This window comes from Protopterus annectens, chromosome 2.part1 (genome assembly GCF_019279795.1).
Source record: "Protopterus annectens isolate FY-2018-M chromosome 2.part1, PAN1.0, whole genome shotgun sequence".
NCBI classification, from domain to species: domain Eukaryota; kingdom Metazoa; phylum Chordata; order Ceratodontiformes; family Protopteridae; genus Protopterus; species Protopterus annectens.
The window spans coordinates 818,317,084-818,337,083 of NC_056729.1; the positions used below are offsets into that span (position 1 = coordinate 818,317,084).

Here is a 20,000-nt window from a genome sequence, read left to right on the forward strand (position 1 = left end):
TGGTCTAAATGAAAAAAAAGCAATCCACACAACTAGTATATATGTTTAATTACATTTATTTTTTTTAATTTCGGATTGTATTCAGTATAATTTGTATAGATATTCTCATATAAAAGTATTGGGGTTTCATAAATTAGCAAGTATCTATATCAGAATAAAAATAAAGACTAAAATCTTTCTATATAATCTAATTTTCTAGGTCATTAAGCTGCAAAGGCTGCATTGTGAAATAATGTAGGTATATATTGGCACTGAAACTGAATTTATTGTCTTATTTTTTTCTGTCAAAAAAATAAAATCTCCAATAAATACATATACAAAATAAATATGTAAATAGGAGGTTGCATAAATAAGTCTGCCCTAAAATATAATCAGTCAATATGATTTGTGAACTGAGTCAATAGTAGCACCAAATCTATTTAGGTTCACATCTATATGAGGCACGGATTTTAAGGGTTACTATATTTCTTCCCTTTTCATATTAACCCTTTTTATGCTACAGATGTGCCTATAGTTTCTCTCTCACTGTAATGCCCAGAAAGTGTTTCTGCAGCTGAGCTAGTACCAGCAACTCTAAAGTTCATTCCCTCCTGTGCAATGACCTGCTTGGCTCCATATCCAGCAAATGAGGGGGATCTGCTTAGATGTTACTGTGTCTTATAATCAGCAATACCACCACTGTCATCATCATCATCATCTTCAGAATTCTGCCACGGTCATATGGCTTTGCGAAGCTGTACACCAAGCTTTCCATTAGTGTCTCCTTTACGGATAGCTCCCTATGTCTGGCGTCTTTAGGGAGCTGTCCTGCAACCTTCGTTCTCATGAACACAAAGTAAGAAGCGTTTCTTCTTTAAAAACAGGAATTTTTCAACTATATCCTAAGATGTCCTTGTAGAGTTCAGGTACTTTCTCCGGATCTACAGGTCTTGGCAGGAAATGTGTGAACTTCTGATGCCTTTTGGACCGGGAGCCATCTCTGGCACTGCCATCTTTGTTTAAGGCTACATAGTATCGTCGCCCAGTATCACCATGTTTGTAAAGATTAGATGAGTATGTATTATACCAGTTCTCTTCAAACTGTTCACGGAATATACATTCTGCTGTTAGCTTCTCCTGTGAAGACATAAAAAACAAGGAAATCATGATTAATCTGGCAGATAGCACAGAGGATTAAGATTCTGAACTGTTAACAAGCAAGTTTCTGTAGTACAGCACTCAGTTCCCTTAGCCTTCATTTACCTACCGTGGAACCTTGAATCTGTGTGTGTGTGTGTGTGTGTGTGTGTGTGTGTGTGTGTGTGTGTGTGTGTGTGTGTGTGAGACCCTGATCAAGTCACTTAACTAGCAGTACTATGGGTCAAGTGGAAATGTAGCCAGGCTCCTTAATGGCCTCCTCGATTCCATGCCTAGTAACTACCTATAAATGTATCTGATGAAGAGCAATTATATATGATGGTTGTCCCTCTCATGCTTCATCTGACTCATTTTTCCCTCATAAAGTTTATTTAAATACTATCATCACTCAAACATATTAGTAGTATATATATATATATATATATATATATATATATATATATATATATATATGAAAAAATAATAGAACTACAGGCTTCATAATATAGTCCTTGTTTTTTATTGATACACACAAAACTAAATATTAACAGAATTGTATAGAATCTAATGTTAAAAGAAACAAACACAACATCTTGACTGGATGTTCTGAGAGTTTAGTAAAAAACATTTAAAAATACAACTCAAACATTGGCTTATGAACGTAATCCAAACAAAATGGCCCCAATCAGAAATGCAAAGAGAAAGTCAGACAAGTAGACTACTGAAAACACTCCTGAAAATAATAGCCATTTTTTTTAAATGCATGCACATTTAAAGCTGGCTAAGAAAGCAACAAAGCATTTTCACAGAAATGTCCATTTTTACCTCATGTCTTATTTAAGTATTAGTTCAAGCCTTAAAAAAGACATTAAATAGCTCATGTTAGATATGACAACAGAGCTGCAGGTAAATAATTAAGTGGAAGAGTATACACAACATGGCAAATACTGTGTGTGTGTGTGTGTGTGTGTGTGTGTGTGTGTGTGTGTGTGTGTGTGTGTGTGTGTGTGTGTGTGTGTGTGTGTGTGTGTGACTCCCTTTCAGGCAAAATACAAATGAGTCAAGTGAATAAGGAAAACTGCTTTTGGGGGGATCTCCATGAAATCCTGGGCAGAGACTACACCCTGCACCCCCGCATCAGGTTTCCCATACATTAGGGAATGATGAATCCAGTTTGCAGCAGCAGCATCCGATGGTGAAAGAGGAATTAGTTCACTCAAGTCAGGTTGGCTGAAATGCATGATTCCCTTACATGACGTTTTACAGCCATCATGAGATAAACAAGCAAACATACTTACATTTTGTACATCTTAAATTCAGAATCATAAGCTACAACCTCAATGAAATGCATTGTAAGGGCTGATAAAAATAATGGTCTGTTAAAAAAATCACTGGGACTGGAACTATAGACTGAGAAACCTACACTGCCACTAGTGCAAAAGCACACACAAAGACAATCCAAATGCCCAAGAACAATTAGTTAGCTTACCCACTAAGGAAATAACATCTTGGATCTTGTCCTTACTAATATGGGATCATCTTGCACCATCCTTTGCATATCTTCATCACTTGTTAGGTCTGACCATAAAGCAGTCTCCTTCAAAATGGACTAATGGTTAAGGTGTTTGCCTTACAAACACAGGGTGCAGCGTTTGAGCCTCACAATGAATAATTGGCTAGGCTTACAATGCTTGCAAGGGCAGTTAGCCTAGTACTAACCTATGAACCTCAAAGATTCCTCCCACCCAAGGTACCTTTAAAAATTTCTTTAAGACAAGCTACCTACTCCAAAGTGATACACTGGCAAGTTTGAAATCCCCAACAAACCCAGTTAACTCCTCTGAATACACAGAAATGCACACCACCACACTATACCAGTACATAAACAGCTGTATAGATGCAGCTGTACCCCATATGAACAAATGCAGAGTAAACTCCAGAAATAAACCCAAATGGTGGAAACATAATATCATCTAGATTTATAATAAAAGGAAAAGAATTTTGGCCAAAAGTATGAATGGTAATTCCCAGAATGTTAGAGTTATTGTGACTGAAATAAACGAACAACTCAGGAGCTTAATAAAATCCACCAAAGACAGGTTTAATGCTCATATAGCTAACCAAACCAAAGATACTCACAAGCCATTTTTAAGTTATGCTTGTAATCTCAAAAGCACAAGGCCACAATGTGCTGAGTTGATTGTGAATAGCATTACCTGTTCTGAAGCTGAAGATAAAGTAAACCCATTTACTGATAAATTTAGCTCTAACTTTACCCCTCTCTCCCCTTCATCTTTCCTCTCAAGATATACCTGAAACTAGCTCACCCACAGCTATCATACGAGACCAAGTCCTAAAACTGCTATCAAAAAGTAAAAATGCTACATCAATGGGTCCTGAAAATATCCCAGGATGCATCTTAAATAGCATGAAGCATGACTTAGCCACACCCCTAACAACACTGTTCAATCTCAGCCTCCATACAGGTTTTGTACCAAGCGAATGAAGAAAACCTACAATCATTCTTTTCCATAAGGGAGGACCTTCCCCAGTTCCAGGCAATTACAGACCCATAAGACTGACCAGCCTTATATGCAAAGTTATGGAAAAACTTATCATGGAACAAATCATTCAGGGCATAGGGATCCTCCTAACACTTGACATGTCTCAGTTTGAATTTGTCAAAGGCAGATCATGTTTATTCACCCTGGTTGATTTTTTTTTAAAGGTCAGCAAAGCAATGAATGAAGTCAAAATGGTACACACTGTATACCCTGATCTCGCCAATTTCCCGCTCGGATATATTAGAAAAACTAAATAAACTCCTATGTCACCTGATGGGTTGCCAACTGGCTAACAGATAGGATTCAGATAATCAAAATAGGGAAATTTACCTCCACAAAGAGACCAGTCACCAACAGAGTCTGCCAGGGCCCTGTGATGGGATCACTCCTGTTTGGCATCTACTTTTCTGAAGTAAAAGACAGTACCATAGGACTCTGGATGACTATGTTTGCAGATAACTAGAAGCTAGAAGCAGTCATTGAATCCCCAAATGACTTAGTCATCTTGCAGGAAGCTTTGTCTCAAATAAATAACTGGTATCAAAATCATGGTCTGAAAGTAAATCCCAAAAAAAACGCATGATTGTTTCCTTTGGAAAGTACTCTATCCCAGTAAGCTACCACACAGACAATATCCCCCTAAGAACTGACCTAGCTTATTGGGATTTGGGAACTTATGTGGAAAGTGGCCTAAAGCATGACCAACATGTGTCTGTTGCTGTAATAAAGTTCTTGTATACTGCACAATTTATAAACAAAGATAATGTGTCTAGATTTAGGGATGTCACTGTCCCCCTTTACTTAGCCTTCCTTAGAACGGTCATTAAATATAATGCGCCCTTTAGTGTGTACCTGTCCAGGTACATGCAACAACTGTAACACCCACAGAAATACCTTACTAAAAGGAAACAACACCTAAACAACATGTCCTACATGGACCAACTCAAAGTCCTGTCACTATACTCAGTATCATACAGACTGCTAAGAAGTGACCTGCGTCTGGCAAACAAGACATCGTCTGACCCATTACTAATGGATTGACTACACACCAGTGAGTCAAATAATATCAAAAATACTCAGTCTAGGCATCTAAACCTCTTTTGCAACATCAACAGAACAGTTTGGAGGTGCAAGTATATTTCGCAGAGGCTACTGCTGCTGTGGAACAGACACCCCAACCACATAAAACAATGTTCATGCCTGTCCATTTTCAAGTGCAGCATAGATCTATGGATGGGAAGCAGAAAATTTACCCCAAGACTGTCCCCTGTACTACTAATGGACAGACGCAGCAACTAAAAGCTTTATCCCATGTATGGGTCCCCTCAAATTATCTATGATATGATCTCAGTTATTCTTATTAGGGATAATATATAATTATTGGCTATGGGATAGGTAAGGCCAGTCTATAACCAAATGGGATAGGTTATTTCAAGCATAAAAAATGGAAACTGACTAGGCTTGAAATGGGCCACAAGGGCAGCTAGCTTTATGAACCTCTTAACCTATGGCAGAGTTATCATGTCATAACATCTCACATTTTATCTCAAAAGAAAAAATAAATGTTAGCTGTACTTTTCTAAATACGCAGTAGTTGATTATTTGAGTTGCCTGAGTCTAAAAGTCTATTGTATTTTGTGGTAACTGTGGTGTAATCTGACTTTTATTCTGAATGTACATAAATTATGCAGTTCTGAAAAAAATGAGTGTCTGCATTTACTCTGCAAACTCAGAATGATGGATTTGAAGATCATCTATATTATCTTGCCATCACTGTTGACTCTGTTGATTGGTTTACAAGTATCATAGTTTCAAAAAACAGCTACAGCCTGAATAAATCTAGTAGCCGTGGTTGCTTATTCAGAAGGACAGAATTACTGTCATTTGCAGAAGCACTGGACAATTGCAGTTCTTGAAAATGTTTGTTACATTTTTTTTTGTATAGAACTTCAGTACTGCTAAAATGTGGACCATTTCCTATTTGTGTATTGAGCAGCTGTGTTTTCAAAGAATAGCTTTTATACTAAACTGTGTGTTCACAAAATATGATACAAATGTTACAAAACTACTGCCTTTAATCATAGACTGTGAAAACACATGCTGGCAGTTTGACGTGCCTCTTTCACTGTCTATTCATTGCCAATAGTTTGTTCTTCTGGACTGAAATTTTCAGCCTTCAAAGGAAGCACACCACAGATGTGCCTTGTCTTTAAGGAATATTGCTTTTGTCTGTAGTTGTGAATATTTTAAGTTTACTTAGTTTCTCCTGGGACTGCAGTATTGTGGAGGTGTGCAAAGTCACTCATTTCTCATTACATTGTTAACAGATACTTCAAAAAGTTTTGCCTTAGAATCTTAGAACACATATGTGTGTCTTCTGTTGCCTTGATGTTAAAAAAAGATGTTTTATCCTTTTTAGATCATTGTGAAATGTTGCCATGTCCCACTAAGTGTAACTACAATGCAAGTGGCAAGTTTTATCATCTGTTCACAAAATGCTTCAAAATATGGTCTTCACAATGTATATAAAACCATTCTGCACAATCTCAGATTCATAACAACTATAAGTAGAAAGCAGTTACTACCCGTAAACCATTCTTCTATTCTTTGGTAAAAAATCACTGGAACTAGTGTGCATAAAAGTAACTCAATGAGATGTCAGCAATATGTCTTGGAAAGGTGCTTGTAGCACTGAATTAACTGTAAACATGGTAATAAAATTGGACATGCGCTCAAAACCAGAGTGCCATTCAGTCCATGGTTATGCAATTATTTCCACTCCTATCATTTCATCACTTCTTTCACTCTTTATGAAATCAACCCCATTCATAAAGGTAAACATAGAAATTTCACAAACTGCAAAACAGTTTAATTTAGCACTTTAGTACTAAAATAATGTTATACATTTAAACATTCTTCATCCAAAATCAAACTAAGGAAATCATGCTTAGTTTATATACTCTTTAGACTTGTGTTTTCTTTTTATAGTAGTCACAATAGTAATAGGAAAAGCACCTTCTGATGCAAAATGTCCTGAGTTGACTTGCTCAGTTAATTGTACTGCACTCTGTCATGAAACAAGTTATCTGTGCTATTAAAATGCATATTTTGTAATACTGTTCTTTCCACCTGTAATGTTAATTATATTATGTGCCAGTATTTTGGCACAACAATATCTGTAAACCTGAGAACCTCTGACAAAGGCTGCAGAACTCCTATTTCTGTTCCTGATGGATTACAATAACTGATTATGCTTTCTGTTAGAATGCATTAATATTTTACATAGCTAGTAGTAATCATATGCACAGCACAATATTTTATACTCTTAAGCTTGATTAGGCCAAAGTTGGCTCATTTCTGTTGGCTAAGAGAGTAGAAAGAAGTAGAAATAGCCAGTTACTTAGAAACCTGATCCTCTGAGCTTGCTCCTGCATGCACACACATATACTCACACACACACACACACACACACACACACACACACACACACACACGCGCGCGCGCATACGCACACACAAGCACACGTGTGAACCCACGCGCACATCCTAGATCTCAGGAATCATCTAAGCATATGAAGTGAAACTTGGCCACAGACAGAAAGTATTTTTCCCTTGTCACTATGTTTGTGCCTCTTATGAAAATGTGATGAAAGGTTTAAAGATATCAACAAAGTCTCCAAAAGAACAATTTAAAGTATTTGCTGTGAGCTGCATTCAAGAGATGGAAAGCATACTGCATATGAAAAATGAACTCTGAACTCTGGTTAAACAGCATATAACTGTCCTTAGTTAGTTGAAAAAAAGAAACATTTTAGTTTCAGAAAAGAAATATTGTGAATTAAAACTGCAGACACTTTAGCACTTACTGTATGAGTAGCTAGATAAGAAAAGGGTTATAATAACCTACATTAATTGTATTCTTACTTTCCTAAACAAGTTTTATTCATTTGGTCATGCTGAATGGTTTCAAGTGAATAGAGCTAATCTCTACATTTTAATGGCCGTCATGGGTTAAATGCTTTAGTTTTGCAAACAAGTTGCTAAGTTTTCTCATTAGAGTGGCACAGCTACCATGCATTCTGTTTCTGTGACTTATACACATAGAAAGACTGGGAAGTATAGGGACACAACATTATCAGTACAGTACTCAGATATATGTGGAGGAGTTACTGAAAGGCTTACTTTGTACATAGTCTATGCAATCATACCTCTCAAGTGTATCTCATAAAGAGGAGCATTCTTTATTTTGACTCTTAAAAACTCCATCTTCCTCTAAGTTCACACTGAAACTTTCTGTCACACATACAGTGTTTTTAACTGATATCCATGGCAAGTAATAATGCAGCATACTAATTCCTCAAAAGAATATTTTATAAGTATAAAATAACACATTTTAACTATTCTGCCAGCTTCCTAGTTGAAATTGTTAGTAAGCTGTAATTGTTCCACATTTTGTCCATTTGCTCCATATCATGAGAGGCAGTGTTTCACATTTTGAAGATGAAAGGTTAAGAACTATGTATGCAAATGGGGTCAAGGGTAATAATGCAGCTGCATGACATAAGTTTGGTTTGCATCCTTATTTATAGGAAGTACATAAAGGAGAATAACCCATTAATATCACAGATGCCAGGCCCTGCCTGGATACATTGCCCATTACACCGCAGTTGTCTGCTTTGTGCGCTTTGTATGTTTCACAAACATTTTAAGTCATAACTTCAAAGCAGGGCAATGCATTTATTTGTGAAATACACCCCTATGTGCAAAGCATAAGAGAAAACTCTGTGCGTGAGACTTGTGATGTCCCTTACACAGATATAGGCACATGTAAAAACATAAACACACACATTGTCCATTAACATTTATCTATTACAACTTGTGGTAATATACACAGGGTGTGTGTGTGTGTGTGTGTGTGTGTGTGTGTGTGTGTGTGTGTGTGTGTGTGTGTGTGTGTGTGTGTGTGTGTGTGTGTGTGTGTCTGCAATGCATGTTGTCAGATACTGTGAAACTCACTAGTACAAAAGTTACTTCAAATGTAAAGAATCAGACACAGGAATTTCAAGAAATACAAGAATGTTTTGTGAAAAGCAGATGATGCCAAAACTATTTCATATCAGTAGGAAAGGTCAACGGTGTAGTGCTACAGAGCCCTCTACTGGTACTAAACAGGAGTACACCAATACTCCTGGTACATGTACAACACACAAGATGCATTGCAAACTCTGTGGAGCTGAAGTGCAGTCTTTGTATGTAAAATGCAGCTTTATATCAGTACAATAAAGGGAATGCCACAGCATTAGAGCATTTTGCTTATACTGGAGAAATATATTGTTTGATGCTAAAATGGTAACATTTTAAAGTCATGGAAATGAAAGTCTACAACCTCCTCCAAAAATATAGTCCTCTGGCTTATATGTCTTTTTTTTTTAAGTAAGTAAGCTTCATACAAGTGATGACATTTCCACATCTCAAAACACTGGTTGTACAATATCCCTCTCGGATGAAACAGCTTCTCATTAGATTTTACAAAAGCCATTACTATGAAGCTTTTCAAGCCAGCTATTCCAACACTGCATGATAGTTGCTCTCTCTCTCTCTCTCTCTCTCTCTCTATATATATATATATATATATATATATACACATATAGGTCTACTTTAGAAGAGTGAAATACCACATACCTGACTTTCATAACATGAGACAACTTTACTGACAACGACCTCTCTGAACAACAACTGAAAACTCCAGGTAAGTAACCACTTGGCCACCATGTTGAACTTTTCCCCTTACCCGTGCTGTAATGTGATCTCAAAGTTGGTATATTTAGTTACAGAGGGTGTGGGGGATGAACCTCTCACATGGGTGGATTTAATTTGCTTTGGTTAGAATTTATTTTGTAGTGTGGCCAAGTGGTTAATTTCCTGGAGTTTTCAGTCGGTGTTCCGAGAGGTTCTTGAAATGTGGTTGAGAGTTAAGTCATTTCAGCGTTATGAAAGTCAGGTATGTGGTAGTTCACTCTTCTAAGGTAGACACATGCATACACACACACACACACACACACACACACACACACACACACACACACACACACATATATATATATATATATATATATATATATATCCTCTAGGGAAACTAAAAAGTGATTGATTGCTGCAGTAACAAGTCATAGAAAACATGAAATCAAATCTGATTAAAATGGCACAGCTACTGGTTCACACTATTTTCATGATATTGTGTTGTAGTATTCAGCATTACATTAACAGTAAAAAAAGGAGCAAAGAATTTAATCCTGCAGTGAAATGTAAAGAGATCAGCTACAGCTTTAATGCTGACCATGACTGATTTGAAGTTAGGAAGCTTGTCACTTATCAGTATCGACCCAAGCTGTATACTTTCTGGAAATGGCAAACTCTTGAAGCAATCTGCATACAGTTGTACTAGATCTCACCCTTTAATTGCAAGGCTATCAGATGGCGGCACGGTAACACAGCTTTTTCAGATTTATATACAATGTCATGCAGACAAATTTCATTTTTACCATATTGGATTAATTATTTATTAACTGTAGATAGATAGATAGATAGATAGATAGATAGATAGATAGATAGACATATACATAGATAGATAGACATATACATGGATAGACAGATATGTTAACTGACTAGGTAGGCTGAGAACATCAAAGTGGTGATATTCTGTTGATAAGTACCATTGGGGTTACATATTAATAAAAGCTTTTTATTTTTCATCACAACTGGGTTTGCAATGAGTAACATGCTTGTTCATGTTGGATACTGACTGTGAGTGTCAGGTAATCACTGAAAACTATGCAACCCTCAATCGATGTGAAACTGTCACATTCATTTGGCTATGACATCAGCTCTTCTATGAGGAGGGGATCCCACTGAGCCCTAAGATGAACTTTAGATAATCAACATGCATCTTGATAGTTGTGCATTTAGCTGTGTTTTAATTATATAACTTAATTATAAGTTGCTCAGGTAATATCGGTACACTACTTATAGGTAGTAACACAATATTGTTAAGGAATGAGTGGGCTTGGAATGTTTATGATATAATGTTACAGAAGAAGACACCTGCATTTATTAAGCTGAGTAAAACTGTAAATTTGTGAATAGATAATTACATACAACGTTGCAGAAGCAAGAGAATTAAATAAGGAATTAACTATAAAGTTTTGCACAAATACTTTAAAGCTTTTGATATTTTTGGAAAGATACATCTCATTATAAGACAGAACATGAGAATGCAGTTTATTTCTAATATGTCTAGACCAAGATAAAATAGTATTCATAGTTTCATAGTTTCATAGTTTCATAGTTTCATAGTATAGTACTAGGCTATCTGCCCTGGGGCATTTGTAAGCCTAGCCATAGTGATGTGGCTTTTGCCACCCCTTGAAATGGTACAAAAATGTACAGAATAAATCTAGGATACTGTGCCTCTGTCTAGTAGTGACACAATGAAGGTCCCCTTATATAATAGAATTAGTTTACTGTGCCCCTGTCTAGCAGTGACACAGATGTGACCCCTGGGGTAAACTTACGATCTCCCATCCACTCATCAAGATTTCTCTTGAAGAGAGTCAGTGAGGGACCTTTATTCCATAGCACAAAGGTCCTAACAACAATTAACAACTGCATGCTCATTTCAAGTAACTTTACAAGGTGGTATTGGGTCTCAACATAAGCTAGAAAATTTAGCAAACCTGAAGAATTTGCTTTCTATGGCTTTGTTGTCTTCCACTCTACTATTTCTGGTTAGATGTTTCTTTCCTTGATGCAACATACAATATTTTAACCATCTTTAATAAAACACTTTGCCATTAACACTGATTGTTATTATACTTGGCTATTTCTACTGGCCTAGTTCTTTAATTAAAAATATTATCTAGACTCGTTTTTCATCCCTTTTTAACAGATGCATAAATAAAAATAAACACATAAAATTGTCTCTTAGTGCATACCTATTTAATTCTCAGGTTTTCATTTCTTAATGATTTACATTATATTTCTACTAATGCATTAAAAAAGCTTACCGATCCATATAGTTCCCCCTTCTCATTCATTCCAAGGTAGAGACCGCTGTCCACACCTCGAATGCTGACAAGTCCCACAGCCATGCTTATAAATTCAAGGATTCCTAGAAGCATAACAAATAAAGCTTAGTGACCTATTTAAAAATATTGTACATAAAAAACATCCTGTGAGATAACAAAATTATGTGCTGCAAATAATGCTGTACCGTAAGAAAAATAGGCCTTTCTGAGGTATCTAGCATGATTAGATAAATATAAATGAACAATCAGGAACAGAGTAAAACATGTCCATTACATCTAAATTTATTGAGCATAGAATTGTGCACAACACCTTATTAAATGCTAAACTAAACACATTCTACAATGTAGTACTCATGCTGGAGTAATGTCTCCATGATGTTGGGGTGCTCAAATACCTTAATGTTTAATATTCCATCTAAGAGGATGAACATAAAGAAGGAGTCAACAGGCTTTTTTAAACACAAAAACACAGATTAGGCATGACACTATGTGTTAAATCAATTTGTATTAATAAAATGATTGGTATCTTCCTTTCTGCACCAGATGCAAAGACAACATTTAAGAAACAGCATTGTAGATGTCAGTATCCTCCTGACCTGTCACCATGTCTCCTTTTTTAAAAAAAGAAAGAAGAAAAAGGATTGCAATGATACTGAATAAACGAAAGCATTACAGAGCACCTGACCTTCTGGCTACCACACTGACACCACACTGTTCACACTTGGTGTCACCACTCAAGGTCCTTCCAATTAAGCTCACTTCTGTCTAGGTCATCCATTTTGACAATCTAAACCCCTGTTCATTTAAAGCTGTCATGTCAGTCATACATCTCAAACAGCCATATTCAGTCAGTAGCAACAGATAAAGTGAATGTGGGTGTAGTGTGCAATGCTGAAAAATATAAATCCCAGGTTTCTGATTTTCACTCTACTTACTTGTTAAATAATGCTTAAATAGTTTCAGCTAATTTTTGGCTACATACTATTCAGTTTCTCATTCTCATATTCTCTTAATTACTGTTTCAGATTCTGGTTCAATTTTCCACCACTAAAAGCTTAATATTGTCATGCAGTTTCACTGTGATGTTTTAAACATCAATACATATGAAGAGCTAATATTTACTGAAACAGAGACACACTTCCCTTTATGGCATATGACAGTACTTAGTTCTTTATACATGGTTTTGCTTCTGTTATACAGTTATTCTAATATAGTGGATGTTGTTTTCTTCCTACTGTTGCTTGTTTCATTTGTTTGAAATGTGATGTCAAGTCAAGTGAATGTATCATTCTCAGACCTATTTCGGCCACAATTCAGACCTCAAGGACAAAGGTAAATGTAATATACACTGACAGTTTGCAGTAGCTGTGGCATATTTTTCAGGGGGTGGCAGTGATTATAGTATTAGCAACATCTGCAACTTATGGCAAACAGCTTCAAGGAGTGTGTATGTGTATTTGTGAGTATGTGCATGGTTTTCTTTGTGCATGTGTGTGAGTTGGAAGGGGTCAAGCATGACATACATTTGTGTGTGTCTTTGCTAGTTCTCTGTAATTGTTTCATGTTTTAAACTCCTATGACATGAGCTTGCTCTCTGAGTACATTCTATTTTTTTAAGACTGCCCCTTGATCACAAACAAGGATCTAAAGTTGCTTATCTCCTTTTGCATCTTACAAACATACTTACAAAATGTTGTTTTATATTCTGGGACAGCTAAACTGGCCTGTAGATAACCTTTTATCCATCTTCCTGCAATGCATTTTAACTTGCAGTGCAGAAGCAGTAAAACATGGCAAAATGTGGATATTCTCTAACAGTAACATACCTTGGTAGAGTGCAGCACAGGACCAAATGGTCAGGGAATAGCCAGGCAGTTCAGATTCACACAGTTCCCAAGCATATGTCCTCTCCGAAAATAATTGCTGCTTTATGGCCTATATTCTAAAAATACAATTAAATGTACAACACATACTAAAATTCCCATAGTAGAACTCTGTAATTGGATACATATGATAATACAACAAGTAAATGCCACTGTGGATGAATTTATCTTTCTACTGACTGACTTGTATCCTTTTTGTTTCATTTATGTATTTGAATATAGATCCTTTAGTATCTTTGAGTGGGTAAAGATATTATCTGCCAAAAATAAATTTATACACCTTAGCTTACATGGTGTATGCCTTGCTACATCCCTGCAAGAACAACCAACAACTTGAATAACCTTTTTGATTTGTGCAATAACAAGCTTAGATAAAAATATACTGACAAATAGCATTAATTTGCTATATAACATGTCGTTTGTCTACCTCAAGAAATCTATTAGATCAAAGAATGTAGCATTTCTTCAGATTGTACATGCAAAACAAGTATGATACCACTTGATGAAGGACCAAGGATAGCTAAGGCCAGTGTAAGAATTATTTTCTTTATCGTAGACATGTTTTGAGAGAGTGTTCTTGTTGATATTGAGGAAATTCAAGAATCCACCTAGGCCGAAGAGGAGAAATTCTTGTGGAAGATACTGCACTAATAAGCAAGGTAAAAAGATCTTGCAGCTTATCCAGCCAAGAAAGAATTGTTGATTCTATGGGCCACCATTAGTCCTTATCTACATCAAACTGGTGTTTGCAGTTCTATATTTACTTCACTAATGGTGATGGCATTTCACCATCGAGAAGACAGAAAGAAAAAACAATCACTAATTCTATTATTTAGGGAGATCAAAATTTAAAAAAAATGTATTTGTATTTAATGCAATACACTACTTTTTGAGGAGTTTCTTACCATGTTATACTCTTCATTCAAATGAGTTTCATTAAAAAGATAAGTTCTGATCTACTCCCTGTGGCTCTTGCCATTGAAACAGAGCAGTCTGTATGCTTTTATCTGAGGTACTATTACATACTCAACAGGTTATCTGATCTTTGTAGGAAAGAGCTGGTACTAGTCGCCGCATTTAGGAAAGAAAACATATTTGCTGAGTAAACCCATTTTACTTTAAAATTTTCAGATCAAATTGCAAACTATTTTATACATTAATTGGGGACATTTTAAGCCTGTTTCACTTTCAGATTATAGGAGTCATGAGATCAGATTAATTGTATTAAAGGTCCCCATGCACAGAACCTTTCTCATATATCTAATGAATCAATGCAAAGTATGCACAGTAAGGGAAAAAAGAAAACCTTTTTCAAATTTTGCTTCAAATAACAGAATGTTTACAATACTCAGAACTCTAAATGAAGTCTGACTCTCTTCTTTGTCCATCTAGCAAATATAGATTGTCTCTTGTCTTGATGTTAAAGACAGTGCAGAAATGTTCATTGTCAGCAGAGAAGTGCCATAAAGTTGAAATGTAAGGATGAAAGAATATCTAATTTTCAAAAGTTTTGACTATTTAAGACTACGATTAAATGGACAAAGGGTATTTATTTTTTCTTTATTTAACAATGTTTTAGTTGTAATACTTATTTTATTGTTGGTGTGTAAGTAAGTCAAAACCTATGTCTCAAACATATGCTAGCCATCTTCACAATGTAATTAATGAGTGTGCCCCCAGATAATCAGTTTTAGAACCAAAAAGAGCAATGTAGTTACTCTGGGTGTTTGTGTAGCAGCTGGTTGTGAGGGACAAAAGGCAAAAAGCAATTTGTCAGAAGGATTCACTTTTTTCCAAATAGGGCCTATTTTACCATAGGGTAATATACACATTAGGTGTACTGTATTACATGAAGTGAAGTGCCTTACATACCAAAAGGGTCCACTAGTAATGCTTGGCTTGGTGGACGTTATTGTGATTATTTACTAATCCCACAAGAAACACTGATTATTAGCTGATATATTAAAAGATATACATCCATTACTTCCCCAACAGTTTTCTGATGGACACTATCAAATCATGTCAAAATGAGAAAAATATCTAACATGGCTCTTAAATGTTACAATAACAGAAAAAAAAACATATTTTATTGGAGGGCAATCTCTACATATACTCATATACTCCATACACAGAACTTCACCCAGTACCCATGAGCTTAATATTTATTTAATATTTATTTACATTTGTTAACTGAGATAGAACAATAATGCACATAGACATTTTTCAGGCTCAGGCTAGCGGCACTGTACTTTAATCATCTCTGAGGCTGCTTTGCATTAAAGGCAAGAACAACACCTTGACCACAGTAACCACAGTAATGACCATGCAGTTCCTGCATGTGTGTATTACTGCATATGTACTTGGATTTCACACCATTGTCCAAAACTGAGGGCATCTAGATATTGTTGCCGAACAGTCTTATTCTGATGTTTATCTGTTAAGTATGTAACTGATATACTGCTATGAAGAAACAAAAGGCTATGTTTACTATTCCTATTTTGGATCTCCAGTAATGGAGGGGCCAGTACAATGTGCCAATGTATGTCTGCATGCACACATGAGTTTACACTTTGTTTGGTATAAGAACTTACCACACATACTGTTCACTGTCAACAACAGGATTGAAAACACCTTCAATAAGATGTATTGTACTTTGCAGTTTATATTAATAATTAGCGCTTGTCATCCGTACAAAGAAACAGTTGTAGGAAGGTATTTCTGTGTGCCAGTTTATTAGCCTTGATGATCACTTCTCTTGCTGGCAGACTCCTAAAACAGTTCTTTCCAACATTCTGCTATAAATGCCCCTTTGGCAGAAGGATTTTTAGTAATAATAAGCACTTGAAGATCCACTGCCTGTACAGACATGAACACTAAATACTGTTAAAAAAACTCAGAAATGCATTAAAACTTTTTGGCAGCTCCATGCACTACTATGGAATTCCTTGACTTCTGCCCAGGCTTAGATGACACCAGCATCAATCTGGGGCAATCCTTCAGTCAAAGAATTCTATGTGATTGTAGAATCACTTTGCGACAACCACCATAATTTATGTACTAATTAATGAAGGCTTTCAGGATCTGTTGAGTCCTGGTGTATATTATATGACAGGTCTGAGTTAAATGGATGCCAGTCTCTCACTTATTCAGTATTGTTTTACTTGCATGGTTTATCTTTTTTTTACACCTAGTAAATGAAATATTTATCTGGTGTATCTGTGTTTCACTTATGCGGACTTACGTCTTACAAGCTATTTTCTGTCCTTACTTCTGCTTTTTGCATATTTTAGTATGGTGTATACTGGCAAGGGTTTGTAAAGAATCCCACTGTGTGCGATGCAAAGCTGTATTAAACATTATAAATATGCTGGCAATTTATCATTTGTAATGTACCATTCATAATAAAAATATCCACAGGCCATAGACTTGTGTGGCATAATAGAAGGCCCCATACTCCTTGAATTACTCCACTAAATCACATTACTGTACTGTTATGTTAACTCTGATATCACCTATCCCGCCAAGTGTGATTCATGGATATACATCGGTATGCATGTCATGTGCATAATGCCAGGCCACCAGAGTGCTGTGTGCCTCATGTCACCAGTAGTTAGGTTTGTCCCACAGTGTATAGTGTACCTGGGACCCATGCTGCAATAATGTGATAGCCAGATATGCATAAAGCATCAAAAGGCTGTGCAAAGGACACTAGCTTGAGAAATTATCCATTTAGAGGTTCATATAAATATGTAACCCTTCTTCTTCTCATACATGGAGACATAAGTCAGCTACACTGCTCACCATGTGCACATATGACTACAATAAATTGATACTATATTACGGTAGAAATGGATATTATTTATTTTATTGAATATTCACAGTAATTACTTCAGTAAATGGATATTACCTTAAAAAATAAAACATGTACATTTCATTTTATTTTATTTTATTTATTCTTTGCTGACTGGGTTAGTCCCATTAAGTTATTAGCCTCTTTCATAGGATACTTAAGGTGGCATTTATACTACTAAGTGAAATTTGACCAAGGCATTGGGGAATTTTCCCTACTCTTTTTGACAGGTGCCATGGGATTTTTTGCATCCACCTGAGCTACCATCAACTCAAGTAGATGTAACCTCAGTTTAATGTCTCATCCAAAGGACAATACTGTAGTACACTTATAAAATCATATTTTAGCTAACAAATGTCATGCAAGGGGTTTAAGTAATACATTAAAGTAACATGAGTAATCAGTCAACAATGATCATCTGTGCACATATGACCACTGCCAAGATGTTCCCCTTGAAAATGTAAAAAGGAATGGTCTGAAACAGTCAAGTTTTATAATTTCAGTTTTAAACTGACACACACACACACACACACACACACATATGCATATATAGTATTTTATATATATATATATATATATATATATATATATATATATATATATATATTTCAAAACTAAACAAAAACAGATAAAAATACATTACACATTGCAAACATGATATGAATGCAAGCAATATATCATTGCGTGTGCATGCACAGCAACCCTTCTGACTCCAGTAGGATGTAACACCTTGGTTGAAAAAGAAGTTCATGAGAGCATGGAACTTGACAAAACTACTTAAATTTATGCTGCCTTTTTTTCTTAAATAAGTTACTTTCAGAATAACAATTAAGCTACTTTAGTCTAAGATTACTTCTATATTTACCCACTCGGGTATCATTCAGCAACTCACTTTTTATCTAATGTATAAACTCTGCCACAGATAATTCCAGTATTAGTTATGGCCTACCATGATGTATTGCTACATTATAGATACAGTTGTAAATAAATCCTACTGCTCTAATAAATGAGAACATCTCTGCTTTGATAAGTAAACATTGCTTTCCTGAACAAAATTATTTTACAATACACCAGCTGTAGGTATTACAAAACAAAAAGATGTTTAAAAGTTAACAGTATCATACGTGATATTTTGTTTTGCTATAATGATGAAATGTAAGGGGAATACCCACTTATGTAAAAATGGGTACAACAAGCACAGTTGTGTAAATGCTTTTGAAATAAGTTATTGGTGGTTGTTTTTTATAGGAGGAAATTCCACTCCAATTTAATACATAGGACTCTTCATTCTGCATCCCATTACCATATATTGCTACCATAGCTCGGTGTTTGGGGTCATAATTACTTGCAAACAGTTGCACACTGATACTTACACACACACACACACACACACACACACACACACACACACACACACACACAAACACACACACACACACATATGCACAAGCACATACAAATAATACTTAACAGGAAATTCTCTCTCTGTCTCTGATATTCAGTATGTATACATAGCTACATATAAGTTTATACATGTAGTTAACATAAGAAGGGCCTTCAGTATACTGCACATTGTAATTTCACTGTATAATTCCCTTTACTATTTAGCCAATATCACTAAATGAAGTCCTATCCATAATTCATCTGTAATAAAAACCATTGCTGAGGCAGCTGACGAAAGTAGTGTAATCTGTTAAACAGACAAATGCTGCTCTTGAAGTCACCACAATATTATCCATAATGCCAGAAGTAGAAAAATGATGCAGTTGTTTTTTTTAGCTATCATATCAGAAGGCTGCATCCCACTGCATTAGCTTACAGAGCTAAAAAGTAATTGCACAAAGATTTGTTGTACCAGGGTATCAAATACAGCAACAAAAATACTACTGCATCACAATGCAGGTTTATCTTAGCTTTTTGTCCTCTCAAAGCAGCAGAAGTATTTACACTCTGTATTATTACATAATTCAATACAACGTAACAACTGTGAGACAATGATATTTAATTGTAGTTCATTCTCTCAATATCTTGCTTTAAGAATATGGAAATTGAAAAACACTCATGAATAGAGATTTCTGCAAGCACTGACACTTTCTAATAACTGCTGTGCCCTGGGACAGTAAAATTCTGAAACACATTATCAAAGCATATATGAAAATGTATCTCAAATATCTCAAATGAAATCAAAGAAACAGTTTCAGTAGGACTTTAATGGGTAATATCGGACAATGTTGACTGAATGAAGGTTTCCATTTAACCAAAAATGTTTTTATGGTTTTCATTAATTTCCATCTTGATATGATGTATGTGTGTGTGTGTGTGTGTGTGTGTGTGTGTGTGTGCGCAATAGTCACTTAAACATAAATCTCTTTACTTCAGATGAGGTTATTGTTTACCTGTGCATGAGTTATAAATGTGACAGGGTTTGGAATGAGTAATCAACAACCTATTTAATAGGTATTAAATTGTGATCTGCTTCATTTTGATAAGTTACTCAAATGATA

General features: G+C 35.6%; 1 protein-coding gene across 1 annotated transcript in view; it reads right to left on the bottom strand.

The window, feature by feature from the left end:
- Positions 1 to 124: 124 nt before the first annotated feature.
- Positions 125 to 20,000, bottom strand: part of FGF20 (fibroblast growth factor 20) — a 28,044-nt gene continuing 8,168 nt past the window's right edge. Inside the window, exons 2-3 of the mRNA XM_044063390.1 lie at positions 11,743 to 11,846; positions 125 to 1,116 (exon numbers count right to left, since the gene is read on the bottom strand). Coding sequence (XP_043919325.1) covers positions 871 to 1,116; positions 11,743 to 11,846 — 350 coding nt within the window. The 3' untranslated portion in view covers positions 125 to 870. The remainder of the gene's footprint in view (positions 1,117 to 11,742; positions 11,847 to 20,000) is intronic.